Source organism: Pleuronectes platessa, chromosome 22 (genome assembly GCF_947347685.1).
Source record: "Pleuronectes platessa chromosome 22, fPlePla1.1, whole genome shotgun sequence".
NCBI classification, from domain to species: Eukaryota; Metazoa; Chordata; class Actinopteri; order Pleuronectiformes; family Pleuronectidae; genus Pleuronectes; species Pleuronectes platessa.
In genome coordinates this window covers 9,717,621-9,730,720 of record NC_070647.1, presented here as the reverse complement: position 1 = coordinate 9,730,720, position 13,100 = coordinate 9,717,621, and the positions used below count along the sequence as shown (strand labels likewise).

General features: G+C 40.4%; 2 protein-coding genes across 2 annotated transcripts in view; both read right to left on the bottom strand.

Moving 5' to 3' along the window:
* The window catches only part of ahcyl2b (adenosylhomocysteinase like 2b), a 38,994-nt gene extending 33,928 nt beyond the window's left edge, over nt 1-5,066 (bottom strand). The window contains exon 1 of the mRNA XM_053414849.1: nt 4,699-5,066. Within this exon, the coding sequence (XP_053270824.1) occupies nt 4,699-5,034 (336 nt within the window). The 5' untranslated portion in view covers nt 5,035-5,066. The remainder of the gene's footprint in view (nt 1-4,698) is intronic.
* Nucleotides 5,067-5,602: 536 nt separating this feature from the next.
* tmem209 (transmembrane protein 209) lies at nt 5,603-13,016 on the bottom strand. Its single transcript, XM_053414887.1, has 15 exons — nt 12,384-13,016; nt 11,912-12,072; nt 11,234-11,292; nt 10,809-10,940; nt 10,460-10,689; nt 10,170-10,374; nt 9,792-9,967; nt 9,582-9,653; nt 9,367-9,463; nt 8,929-9,054; nt 8,548-8,645; nt 7,721-7,835; nt 7,464-7,561; nt 6,872-6,945; nt 5,603-6,693 (listed from the first exon to the last, which is right to left on the bottom strand). The coding sequence occupies exons 2-15, from the start codon at nt 12,049-12,051 to the stop codon at nt 6,639-6,641; spliced, it is 1,677 nt and encodes a 558-aa protein (XP_053270862.1). The 5' UTR covers nt 12,052-12,072; nt 12,384-13,016; the 3' UTR covers nt 5,603-6,638.
* Nucleotides 13,017-13,100: the final 84 nt, after the last annotated feature.

The window sequence follows — 13,100 nt, the reverse complement described above, 5'->3', positions numbered from 1 at the left end:
TTGTGGTGAACCCTCTGTATTTGCTCTGGTAAAGTCTTCTCTTGATTGTTGACTTTGACACAGACACACCTACCTCCTGGAGAGTGTTCTTGATCAACTGTTGTGAAGGGGTTTTTCTTCACCAGGGAAATAATTCTTCTGTCATCCACCACAGCTGTTTTCCGTGGTCTTCCGGGTCTTTTGGTGTTGCTGAGCTCACCAGTGCGTTCTTTCTTTTTAAGAATGTACCAAACAGTTGAATTGGCCAAACCTAATGTTTTTGCTATCTCTCTGATGGGTTTGTTTCGATTTTTCAGCCTAATGATGGCTTGCTTCACTGATAGTGACAGCTCTTTGGACTTCATATTAAGAGTTGACAGCAACAGATTCCAAACGCAAATACCTCACTTGAAATGAACTCTGGACCTTTTATCTGCTCCTTGTCAATGAAATAACGAGGGAATAACACACACCTGGCCATGGAACAGCTGGGCAGCCAATTGTCCAATTACTTTTGGTCCCTTAAAAAGGGGGGTGCCACATATGAAATGTGTTGCAATTCCTACACCGTTCATCTGATTTGGATGTAAATACCCTCAAATTAAAGCCGAAAGTCTGCAATTAAAGTACATCTTGATTGTTTCATTCAAAAGCCATTGTGGTGGTGTACAGAGCCAAAATGATAAATTTTGTCAATGTCCAAATATTTATGGACCTAACTGTATATGTGCAGGCTTACAGTGACTTAAGTGGTGACTTTCACTCAGGTGACTTATTGAACAACTAAACTAAAGTCATCAGCAGATGACATCCTGCAGGCAAAGCCAACATATCAACTCTTATATCATCACTTCGCTACTTTATCCACATAATTGTGAAGTTTTATGAAAAACTTTCAGATGGTTTTTGGCTTCTGCAAACAACTGGAAACAACGCTGTTCTAGCTGAACAGATTAATGGACGGACATGTTGATCACTATATCCGGCGGCATTTATTGCAGGCTGATAAGTCACTCAGAACCTATTTGTTCACGACAGAAGTCGGATTAGGTGATGACTACACTTTGATGCAGATGGCAGGATCCCCACAGGAAAAAAAGTGTGTGATTACCACTGTACGTGCACACTAACAGACACCCGCTCAATCACTGAGGTTACTCACAAATGAGAGACTGGAGGAAGGGAAGTGATACATTTTCCTTTGTAGTAAAGGACAGAGGCAGGCAGATGAAGATGCTCACAGAACTTTTCTGAAGATGACAATGCTGACAAACCACAGACTTCTTATACTTCCCTATACAACTTTGTAATGTAAGAATGTGAATGGTATAAATTACTATATTATAGAACTAACTACCTACTGGGGGCCGTCTGTTAGCTCCAATGTATTCAATAAGTACAATCATCCCGTCTCCTTTTTTATCTCATCACACTTGTAAATATAAGAGGACTCTACAGAGGCTTCCCATGGGTCAGGAGAAAAAATATAGGAGACAGAATTGTGCAATTCTCATGAAAAATTTCAGAAAACGGAGAAGGTGCAGTCAGTGAACATGCAGCATTAGAGAGGACAAACTTGAGCCTCTAAGTAGAGTCTACATTTTTAAATTGCAAAAGGTTTTTAGTCTTTTTTCCATAAAGAATCTCTTCCATAGGTTATTTTTCCCAGGTAGAGCAGCCACAGGTCACAATAAGCCTGTTAACCAGCGAGCATTACCAGGAACACCGGCTTAGTGGAAGGTGACATAACTTTACATCAGAGAGGATGATCTTACAACACACCATTCTCTGGAGTTGTTTACAAATACCACTGTGCATGCCTTCCTTAAACCTGACAGGATGTTGAGCCATGCCCAAATGTCAAAGGTCATTTACCATGATGGTTAACGGTCTTGTGTTTGGTCCGCCTTGCCGATGAGGTTAATCATCTACTTCAAATAAGACAGACAACGAGGTAGACCTTGTGACCTTGTATGAGATTACAACTAGACTAGTTAAAGCTTGAGCCTTTAGCCAATAATAACATACACTGTGGCCATAAGGGTGACAACCTAGGTCTGCTTATTTCCTTCCCTCCCAACTGGAGGTCTCGCCCAGAAGTTCTCAGAAGTAAGGACCAAGGGATGTGTCTGCTGTGCTGTGTGGGTGTTTCAGCAAAACTCAGCCTCGACTCCAAAAGCTCACATCTGGGCCCACCTATAACAGATCGCTGGCCTTTTAATCCCCCTCATGTGATGACATGATAAAGGCTTGGATTAAAGGCCGGCCCGTCATCCAATCACTCAGTCAGTCAGCGCTGCTGCCTACGTACTTGCATCAGCATCACCGCTGCTTCACTTACCCTTTACTGCATTGGGCGGGCAGAATTCAGCAGAAGCTCAAGGCAAGGCTGTGGTCATATATCTATAATGCAGCATGCCATAAGACCCACGATACTATAAATAGGCTGCAAGCAACCTGCTGTCCCACTGGATATACACTGAATTGGTTGATCAGAGAAATGTAGTGACAACAGGGTATTTACATTAATATAATGGATGGATCTATGTCCCAATCTAAATGGAGTGTGTATTATCCATTACTCAGGCTTACTGGTCTCAGTATTATATGAATAAAAGAAACAAATATAAGCACAGATCTTCAACAATGCAGCCTGTTTGGTTAAATTACATTTTCTCTTTAGATTATTATAATCTATTATGAAAGCATCATAAAAGGATGTAAACATTTACTACACTGGGTATATATATATATATATATATATATATATATATATATGACAATTAGCTAGCCTTTGAGCAAGTGTACACATTTCCAAACAAATATGATGCAACATTAGGGAACATTTTACAACAAAATCCTATAAATATCTTATCTTTATTTATTCTATAAGATAAACGACAAACTGCTAATTGTGATAGCTTGAATTAATAAAATAAAATTGACTCTCTATACCATGGTCCTGTAAGCGAACCTCGTCTCCTCAATAATCCAGATGTGGCTGTTGCCGTCTGGTAGGTCCAGCTTTGCGCTGCCTCTCAAGTGTTGTTCACCCTGTGGGCCCATTGCTTCCAGCTGCTGGGTGACTTCCTTGTGCGTCTTTGCTGTGAAAGTGTGAGGTATGTAAAGCCATCTGCTCTGAGCTGCTGTCCGCTTGCAGTCCATCCTCACAATACAATACCCAGTGGGTCTTGTTGTGGGGTGTCCTTAGGGGTTGTCTAGTGGGATGGGGTGACTTTTGGGGCGTAATAATGGATGTGGGTGTTGAATGAGTCCCATCCCACTTGCTCTGTCTCTTGTTTCAACCTTTTCTACTTCTGACAGGCCCCATATTTTTGTTTTTTTATCTCACTGGTTTGTAGTGAAAACACACTAAATTTGTATTTTGCAATGATGGCAAAGCAGCGGAGGATGGAGGTGACCTGCACGGAATAACACCCACCAAAACTTTCAATTACAATTAGCTTGCCCACACCACGTCAATGAATCAGACAGAATCGAAGAATTTAGAAAGTTCTGAAATCAATTCCTGAATCTGACCACCACTGATAAAAGTGCACTACACTGACGAGGGACTATAAATCACTGTCAACTGTAAATAATAACTGGGATCAAATAAAAGAATAAAGCTGGCAGCCTCGTCAAAGGATCCCTTATCGAAATACAACAACAGCTCTTTCCTTGAACATTGCCCCTAACATCCACTACTGTTCTAATCCAGATAAGATGTATTCAAGGTGCAAACACCGCAGGGCAGTTCTGAGATCCATGCTTGCCAAGTGTGATTTCTGAGTGTAGACACAAGGGAAGGAGTTGCTATCATTGGTTGTATCAGAGGAGGGGCTCTATAGGTTTAATCATAAGAGAGCACTAGGTGATGGGAGTCCCCTGGTGTTACAAATTATTGACTTAAGTTTTGTATAAATTAGATAAATCAGACCTATCTTTTTAAAGTATTTTAGACTGTGAAATAAGAATATCCTCATATTATTATTGAACAAGACCCACAGATAATCAAATACTCATAACAGATAAGACAAGGCAAAGCACACAGACCAGCAACAGTAACGTTTGTAATGGATTAACTAGAGTTAAGTATATGTTGATCATGTATCAACCTACAATTAGATATCTAACTACGCTATGTTGAAAACCAGCATACATACAATTTATCATGTGCTAGCATGATGAGACAGAGCACCACGTGAACCATGAGTGGAAGTCCATTTCTTTTTTTCAAACAGTTGATCAAAATGGAAATTAATGAACTAACGGTGAATTAAGTTTTTAATCAAACGTGTGGCTGTTATTAATCTGACAACATCGTGTTCAGTATGATGTGGAAGGAGCAGGATTATTTATAAGTCAAACATCCATTTAGCTCAAAACCTTCTCCTTCTATTTTCAACTAAACTTGTGACAACTGACAACAGTTGGACACTCCGGTTAACGTCCATGCCCTGAAGTTTTGGCGATGTCACCCTAAATCAAGAGAGTAGATCTGTTTAAAAACACATTCAGCCCCTCATTAGCCTCTCCGCAGTGTTATTAGCACCAGACACCATCATTTAAAGCGTTAACTGCCGCAGCTGAATCAGCTTTGGGGACCAGCTAGCCTGCTAGCACCGTCGCACAATGCCAGCTCCTCCGCGGAGCTTTCTCTGCGGCAACAGCGAGGATGTCGGTGCGTACGGAGGAAAATCATGTCCCGTTTCTCACCTTCTTCATCCGCGGAGCCTCAGCGACGGTCCCGTCACGGTTGACAAAAGCCTCCCCGCCGTTCTGCTGCGGGTCCGTGCGCTTCATAGCCGACGCCTGCGGCATCTTCGCGGGGTTCGGAGTGAGCAAGCCCGGGCTGCTGTCCCCGGCTTTCGCGGAGGGCTCTGCTGTCGGGGACGCGGCGGCGGAGGAGCCGGCCTCGTGGAGGTCGCCCCGGCCGAGGCTCTTGCCCTCCGACGTGGGTGTCACAGGAGACTCGGCCGGCAGCCCTTTGACGCTGGGGACGTCTTTGAGTTCGACCTCTGCCATTTTCACTGCCACAACCTGGACTGACATCGCTGCACTTCCACAAAGTCCTTTTTCCAACGGTGGAGAGTCAAGCGGATGTGAACGTAGTGGAGCGACTGCGGCCGAGGTGCATTGTGGTCCCCGTAGTTCCTATTAGTATGTCAAACCCTCCCACCTGTAGGCCACCTTAAATACATATGATGTAAACACGACTGACATTTTAAAAAGTGTTTTTTAGTGTGAGGTGTAAACAACACAACTGACACGTGTTCCCAACCAGCGGATAAGCTGTTTTATTTTTGATATTTTAACTACATTGTCATGCAGGTAAAGCTGCGCTGCGGAATGCACCATGGGAAGTGAAGTTCATAATAAAAATGGCAACGTTAAACTACAAAACAAACACGGCCCATGCCAGATAATGCGGTCTGCTCACAGAGCATTCACATCTCTTTCTATATCTCCCTTTAAACATCATTTCATTTATATATCCTCAACTCTCAATTTCACATATTTAGGTTCTTAAGGTACTAATATCCCTTCTAATAATGCACTTTTTTGAAGGGCATCCTGTTATTCTACCAATTCCCAATGAAACTCACACACTCAACCAACGTTGACCCAGAATCATTTTATTATCAGAACTTGAACGTCACTGGATCTACCTGCACAACACACAGCATCATAAAAGTACAATGCAGAGGATGTGCAGTGACATTAGAGAAAATGGGACCAGGAGTAAGGTCATATTATGTAAAAAAGTAAAAAGGGATTACACTGACACCATGTGGATGCCCATGATGGTCAGAAAAACTGCATCGAGCGCTGGTAAAAAAAAAAAAAAAATCCAAGTTTTATATATCTAAATTTTATTTTCATGTCTCAGGGGACAGTTGTAAAATAGCATCACTGAAACCAAGCAAACATGTAAATATTACATTTAATGAATGGCTGATGACAGGTCAGGATAAATGGCACCCACAGCTCCTTTGTAGAAGACATGTATCCTGAGGCTTTTCAACTTTTCTCTGTCACAATTAAAATGAACACTGAACATGATAATGTGCATAGACAAAAAATTTTGACCAAGCAAAACTTAAAAAATTACATTATTGGAGCATTGTTGCATTTTGCACAGGTCCATTTTTTAAAAGTAACTTCAAGCACAAGGCGGGGGTATGTCATTCATTCTACAACAATTTAGAAAATAAACAAACAAGAAAAAGCTGCAAAATGTTACTGATGCTGAAGAACTAAGTCCAAACTCACTGTATTTACATTCAAGCCTTAACCCTTTGCAATCCACCTGCTATGAGGTATATTTTTACAAGGCTACAATGCTGGTGCATTCTCAAAAAGACAAAATCAGAAAACCAAACAATGTTAAAAACTATGGATTGTATCATAAGCACACTGTGGTGTTACAGCATTGCATCAATGAAAATACACTGTGCTGCCAATGTGTAGATATAAATTGTGAAAATGTCCAAAAATATGAATTTGTTGTCGGAGAGAAGCGCTTTTTCCACCCCATGTGTCCCGTAAAGAGCAGTCCTTCCGTTAAGGTGGATACTCCAACCAGTGTAGGCAGCACAAAAGAAAAAATAACACCCAATTGCATTTTTCTTTTGTTGCTTGGAAATTACAACGCATCAGTCTTCAAATATCCACAGGATGTTCACACCAGAGAGGCCAAGATTTACTCTCCTGAAAAAAATATGCAAGGTAGTTTAATTATCTATCCTTCAGAAGCCAAGCAAAGTCAAACCAATACTCTCAAACAAAGAGCAATCTGAAATTTTTGTGAAAACAAATCAATATTGAATAATTCCCTACTTTCTGGCAAGCTGGCTATTTATAGGATTTCAGCAGTAGAATTACTCACCCCAGCATCCCCGATTCCTTGGCCTTGATGACGTAGAGAAACATGAGGATCGTATGGAACAGGTTGTTCCGGCCCTATGATAGAAATCAAGGTGGGTTTAGATTGCAGCACAACAACACACCCTGAACTGTTTATGAATGACATGTCTGTTCTAAGATTTACAGCAGTTACACAGTGACATATAGTTGATAAATTGTCTTGTAATGAAGAGGAAAACAATCTAGACAGTAAAGACAAATTGTTTCAGTGTGGGTTTCAGTTCAGTTTGTTCTTAAGCCAGACGTCATAAAATCATACTCGTCCGAACGCAAATCTTAAACTAAGACAACTGTGAGACAGACCAAGATAAAGGCATAACAAAAACAGTTTTCCAAGAGACTGATAAATAAAGAAATAATTTTAGAGTGAGAACACAGAAGGTGCTTTCAGACATGTAAGCAGTGGAATTTTAACATCATGATCTGCTTCCCTGTTCCAGACATTTTCCAGGTGTTGTGAACGTGCCTTACCCCTGACTATCTCCTGCTGTGTTCTTTATATGTGAGAAAGGCTAAGTTCATGTCTGAAAACAGCTTGAGTGTTTGTCTCTTACCTTGGGTAGGCTGTAGATGTGTCCCTGGTAGATGAACTGGTAGTGAGGAGGAGTGGTGCTGCTTTGGTGGACGCAGAAGAGGTTCTCTTTGGTTACATCTACAAAGAGATATAAAAAGGGCACAAAAACTGAAACTCTGCGAGTACGTGAAGTATATCATAATGAAAATCAAGTAGATTTATCAAAGATAAGAAGCATACACAGGAAATCCCAAGTATTTGATTGCTCTTCCTTCATGTGTGTTTATGTGTATTTACCAGGTTTGTCTGGGGTGTGGCTGAAGTGCTGTGAAGTGAACGTCTTCCCGTCTGGATACTTTGGATGAGGGGGTAGTCTGGAGTCCAAGTATGTGCAGAACATGTGCATGAGGATCTGATGGAACAGACAAACACATTGACCTGACTATAGGGGCTAAAATTTAAGCATGTATTGATCAGTCTAAGGTACTTTACAAGGGAGTCACCAAGACTGTAAATGTAACAACTGGAGCAGAGACCCCGCAGTCAACAGACCCAATGAAGGGCACAGCGGCTTTCATAGTGTAATGACCATTTGTATATTTTGTTGTCTAATCCCAATCTGCAGAGCATGGTTTTTTTTTCATATTTGTTGGTCTTTTTTTACCCCCAGTCACTCTTCTTCTGTTAACAGGTAAAAGATAAGACTTTCGATTTTTCACAGTTTCAAGTGAAATTAATAGGTTTAAGTAAATAATTCAATTTTATATTTCTGAATCTTGAAAAAGAAAATAAATTCTTTTTTAAAGGAAATTGCCTGTTTCAGTAATTAGATGTAGTTTTTTGGGGGGTTTTCTTAGGATCTTATGATAGTGAACTGAGTAAGTTTGAGTTTTCACACGAGGTTAGACAAAACAAGGTATCTAAAGAAATCACCTTGGTCTCTGGAAACTTTCAATTTGAACAATATTAACATTTTAAAGGTCAAACAATCAATTTATAAAGAAAATTATAAGTAGATTAAGTGATAACAAAAATAAACCTTTGCTGATCCTGTGAAGGAACAAAATTTACTTAGTAATTTACTAGATCTGTAAATGTGTGTGTCTTTGTCTGCGTGTACTCACAGCACAGTCAGTGGGGAGGTCTGTGTCCCACTTTCTGTTCTTCAGATCTCCACCCCGGTTCCAACGGAAGGAGCTCATGCAGCCGCTGTGAGCCAGCTCTGACAGGACAGAACAGATTTACATACAACCACACACATCAATCTCTTTAATTCATTAACTTAAACAGAAACAAACATAAACCTGCACATAAAACATTTAGTCGCCAAATGTTCAATTACATCTGAGCCTGAATAACAAAAAGCAAATGATGTAAGTACTTGTCGCTTTCACTGTACATAAGAAATAAATGTAACACACATATACACAATTGCACACAACATATTAGTCAAAGGGACTTTAGGCCCATCAAGACACATCAGAGACCTTTCTAGTTAAACGTACCTTTTATCTGTTCCACAAGATATTCCTGGTTGGGTGTGATGTCCAGGTACTGGACAATAGAGTTCATGGTGGGGATGGATGAGGCTTTCATCACCGCTGCCTGTTTCAGGCTGCTTATACTGGCCTCTGTTGGAGGAAGGGGGCAGAACTAGTGAGACTCCAAAATAAATAAGATCGTCTAAAGTAAAGTAAAGTGTGTAATAGTTTTCTAAATAAACTTTGCATGTTCATTTAGATATCCATGCGCTCTGTCTCATTAGAAGAAAATCAACTGTAAAACAATTTGTCACATTGACTAATCAGATTTCTGAGTTACTACATGGTTTCACACTGATTTTTCTTCTTTGGTCCCGTTTAAACCACAGTCCCTGAATGAAGGAAACAGCAGTTTATCATTCATATATTTGCCACAATCCATTTTCTCTGCAGATGTTTTACCTCCTATCTGGAGCTCAGGGCAGCCCATCCTCCTGAGCTGGCTGTTCACAGAGTCTATTTCCTTCACCAGAGGGACCAATATTGTGTCACTGATCCACTGCAAAACAAACAAATACTTCTTAACACACACTTTATGCAGTATTTCTGTGTGTTATGATGGTGACCATTAATTAAATTTCTTCAACATGTATTCTGTATATGTGTGTGAAACTCACATTCCTAAGCTTGGCTGTCCAGCTGTCGATGCGGTCCACTACCGGGCGACTGGTTGTGATTCTGGCCCACACCTACGTAACAGGAAGGGAGAAAGATGTCAATTCATGCTAAACATACATACCACTCTGTCACCAACAGACTTAGACACCAAACAACATTTTTGTTATTAAGATATCACACAGGTTCCCATATGATGATAAAGTACAGACCTCCTCTGCAGCCTGTTTGGAACCCAGGTCTGTCTCATCCTTGTGGGCGGACGGGGCCTGAGAGCGGCAGGCTGGCTGGTACAGGAATTTCCTCAGACTCTGAGCATAATCCCCCACAGAGCGGTTGTAGTTCCAAAATGTTGGACTGTGGTTTGGAGACACAGACTCTGGACTTCCTACACAGGGCATCAGTTAAACCCTTTAGTTGAAAGGTTTCATTTCTTTACGATATACATCCACATTTGGAGAAAAAAAACTTAGTTATTACTAAATCATATTTAAAAGCAATTCCTTGGTCAGACTCGGATATACCAGTGACTCTAGCTACAATAAACATTTAGTTATTGCAGTGATGTTCCTAGTCCTACAAAGCTCTACCTAGTTGGCTGCGGTGACCCTTCTCCTCTTCTGTGCGGAGGAACCTCTCAAGACTTTTCAAATCCTCCATGTAGTCCTCCTTGCTTCCTGGGGAGTTAAACACTGAGGGTGAAGTGCGGTATCGAGCCCTCAGGCTGGAGCCCTCTGCTGGACCAATGCTGCTGGGGTAGGGAGAGGAACCAGGGGAGGGGCTGTAGTTCAACACCTGAAACAGAAAAAACAGAATATGGAGTTATCGAAACGTACTTGAGATTATCCTACACTCTATATTAGTGCTGTGATGAACGTACCTTTCCAAAGGCCACAGAGGGGGAAAAGGGTCCCCCTGCGCTGTTTGGGGTGGACGGACTGCCGAGAGGAGGGCTGTACCCAGGTACACAACTGGGGGAGAACTTTGGGCTGGTGGTGGCTGGTCGGGAGGGGCTGAAACTCAGAACACTCTGCCCCTGCAAGGGAGATGACTGGTCTGGAGCCGGGGTCTCCTTTTTTTCTGGCTTCTGTGGTGGAGAGGCCTGAATACCTGCAAGACAGCCAGACAACATTGATGATACTTAATGAGTCCATGTACATGCATGGAATCACAATTAAGCAAAAGGACTGAAGTATTAAAGGTCTGTTGGTAAAAGAACAGAGCCTCACTTGTGTTCCTCAGGCCCAGGAGACGATGCTGATGGGGGGACACAGCAATGGTGGATGGAGCCATGGTGTATTTGAAATATTTCCAGAAATCGAAAAGAGCATTGAGGCTAAAGAGGGAGGCAAGCACCAGTTCTGTGAGGGAAAAGAAAAAAAATAAGACATACATCATTGATGGTCTCCTTTGACAAAGTATAAAAAGTAAGGTAACTTAAAGTGTCAAGTTAAATTTCAGTGTCTGATTTAAAAACCCTGAGATGTGATATTGATAGTAAACCTACTCTAATGTTTAAGAGTCTGATGATATAAGAGAGTACTCTTTTGGTTAATCGTGTTTTTTTGCTATTACAACTTATAGTGAGATATTTTAAGACTTTGTACAAACAGCAAACATCCTTATAATAAATTAAAGTGCTGTGGGACCTCACCAATGTACCAAATGGGCCAGTAGGTGACGTTATAGTATCGGCTTAGCAATTTCCCCGACCTGAGAGATAAAAAGAAAGACACACATCCATCATCAGACCGAGATGAGATGGAGGGACAGTTACATCAGTTCTACATTACAAACAATTACTTATATTAGTTTGCAACAAAGGACTTTAATGAATGTAAACAAACTTACATTTGTTATCCTTTCAATCATTTATACAAACATATTAAATTACCTCATGTACATACTGTAATATTATAGTATCATTTTATATAAAATGAACAATCAAATGTTAAAATGATATAAAATAATTACCTTAAATAAATTTCTATTACATAGATTGTGAAATACATACTTAAATGTTCAACATTCATAATGCTCTCTTTATCTATATCCATCTATATATTCAAGATTCAGTTTCAATAAACTTTACCCGGACTCATCCAATATGAGATAAATATTGTAAATTCATTGACAAAAGGGCCCTAATTATCTAAAGTGTTGCTTGTTTATCTGTGATCCTGTGTGTAGTTTATTTCCCAGAAGTAAACACAGAGGTATTTCCTTCAACCACCAGCCAACACTTGTCCATGGACAATATACACGCTTCTACATGGATCTGCAGTGCTGCGGTTGAATGTGTTGAGTGTTTCAGGAGGAATGCAGGACTCACATCTCAGTGTAAATCATGCCGGCCAGAGACACGTTGAGCACAGCCCAGGCGAGGACCACCTGTCGAGCCTGCTCCTCTCTCCTCATCCTCAGCGCGCTGTCGATCATACTGGGAATCCCCTCCTTCTGTGGGCTCAACATGGCGCCACCTCTCTGCTCAGGCTGAGACACGGAGGAGACGAACACCGTGAGACGAGACAACCCACTGAATAATGTCACTGACAATCGGCCTGATAAGCCGCTGCTCTTCAACACGATGTGAGGAGTGACTGTGTGGCCCGACGACAACTGGACTGAGAGCCCAGCTAACATTGGGCTAAAATTAGCAAGCTAACAAATAAACACAGCATTTGCGGAGAGCGCTTGGGCGAGTTTATATTTACTTGTATAGGTTACATCATTCAATACAGTGTTTATAAAAAAGACACAAGTTAAGAACAAATGGGCAACATTTTCATTTAAATATTTCTTACCACGCTGAAGTGAATAACAACTGAAGCGCTGCATAATTTGTACTTAACCGGAAGGTGCAGGATTTTCTTCTTCTTGGTCTAATGGCGGCTGACAAACCAGCATACAAGTGCATTACCGCCTCCTGCTGGACTGGGTACACTAAAATCTCTAGTTTACATGAAATAATAATAAGATAAATATTTTTTATCATGAAGATGTTTTGTATCCATAAATTGTAATTTAGTACTAACAACTTATTCGTGTCATCTGATTTTAAACAAATGCATAAATCTGATACATAAACCTATTAACAAAAAGGTTATCAAAACCAATTATATACATATTAATTGGAGAAAACATAAGTATCTACTTCCCTTAGCATGAGGTGCTAGGTGTATTGCCAATTCTCTTACAATTTAAAAAAGCTAAAACTTAATCTACCCACAGTTTTTAGACATTATTATATTTTTATCACATAGATACTGATAGTTAATACATCTGGAGAAATATAAATTAATGAAATATAAGTTTTATAAAAACACATTACGTTTTGTTATTAAATGTAGTGCATTATAAATAAACTTGTCCCTTATGCTTTTAGCTTGAAACCCTGTTCAACTCCATTAATCATTTTACTCTCAGATAATTTATCTAATTTCACCTTGAAGGACTCACAACCAAATTTAGCAAAATATATCTAAAGGAGCTAAAATTAGCTACAACTCAACGATATTTGA

Bases quoted from the DNA above. Each gene is read 5' to 3' on its own strand.
- tmem209 (XM_053414887.1), bottom strand. From the start codon at position 12,051: ATGTTGAGCCCACAGAAGGAGGGGATTCCCAGTATGATCGACAGCGCG. The intron at 10,690-10,808 runs GTGAGGCTCTGT...GCTGTCTTGCAG, and splicing joins CCTGGGCCTGAGGAACACAA to GTATTCAGGCCTCTCCACCA. The intron at 8,646-8,928 runs GTACGTTTAACT...CTGTCCTGTCAG, and splicing joins TCTTGTGGAACAGATAAAAG to AGCTGGCTCACAGCGGCTGC.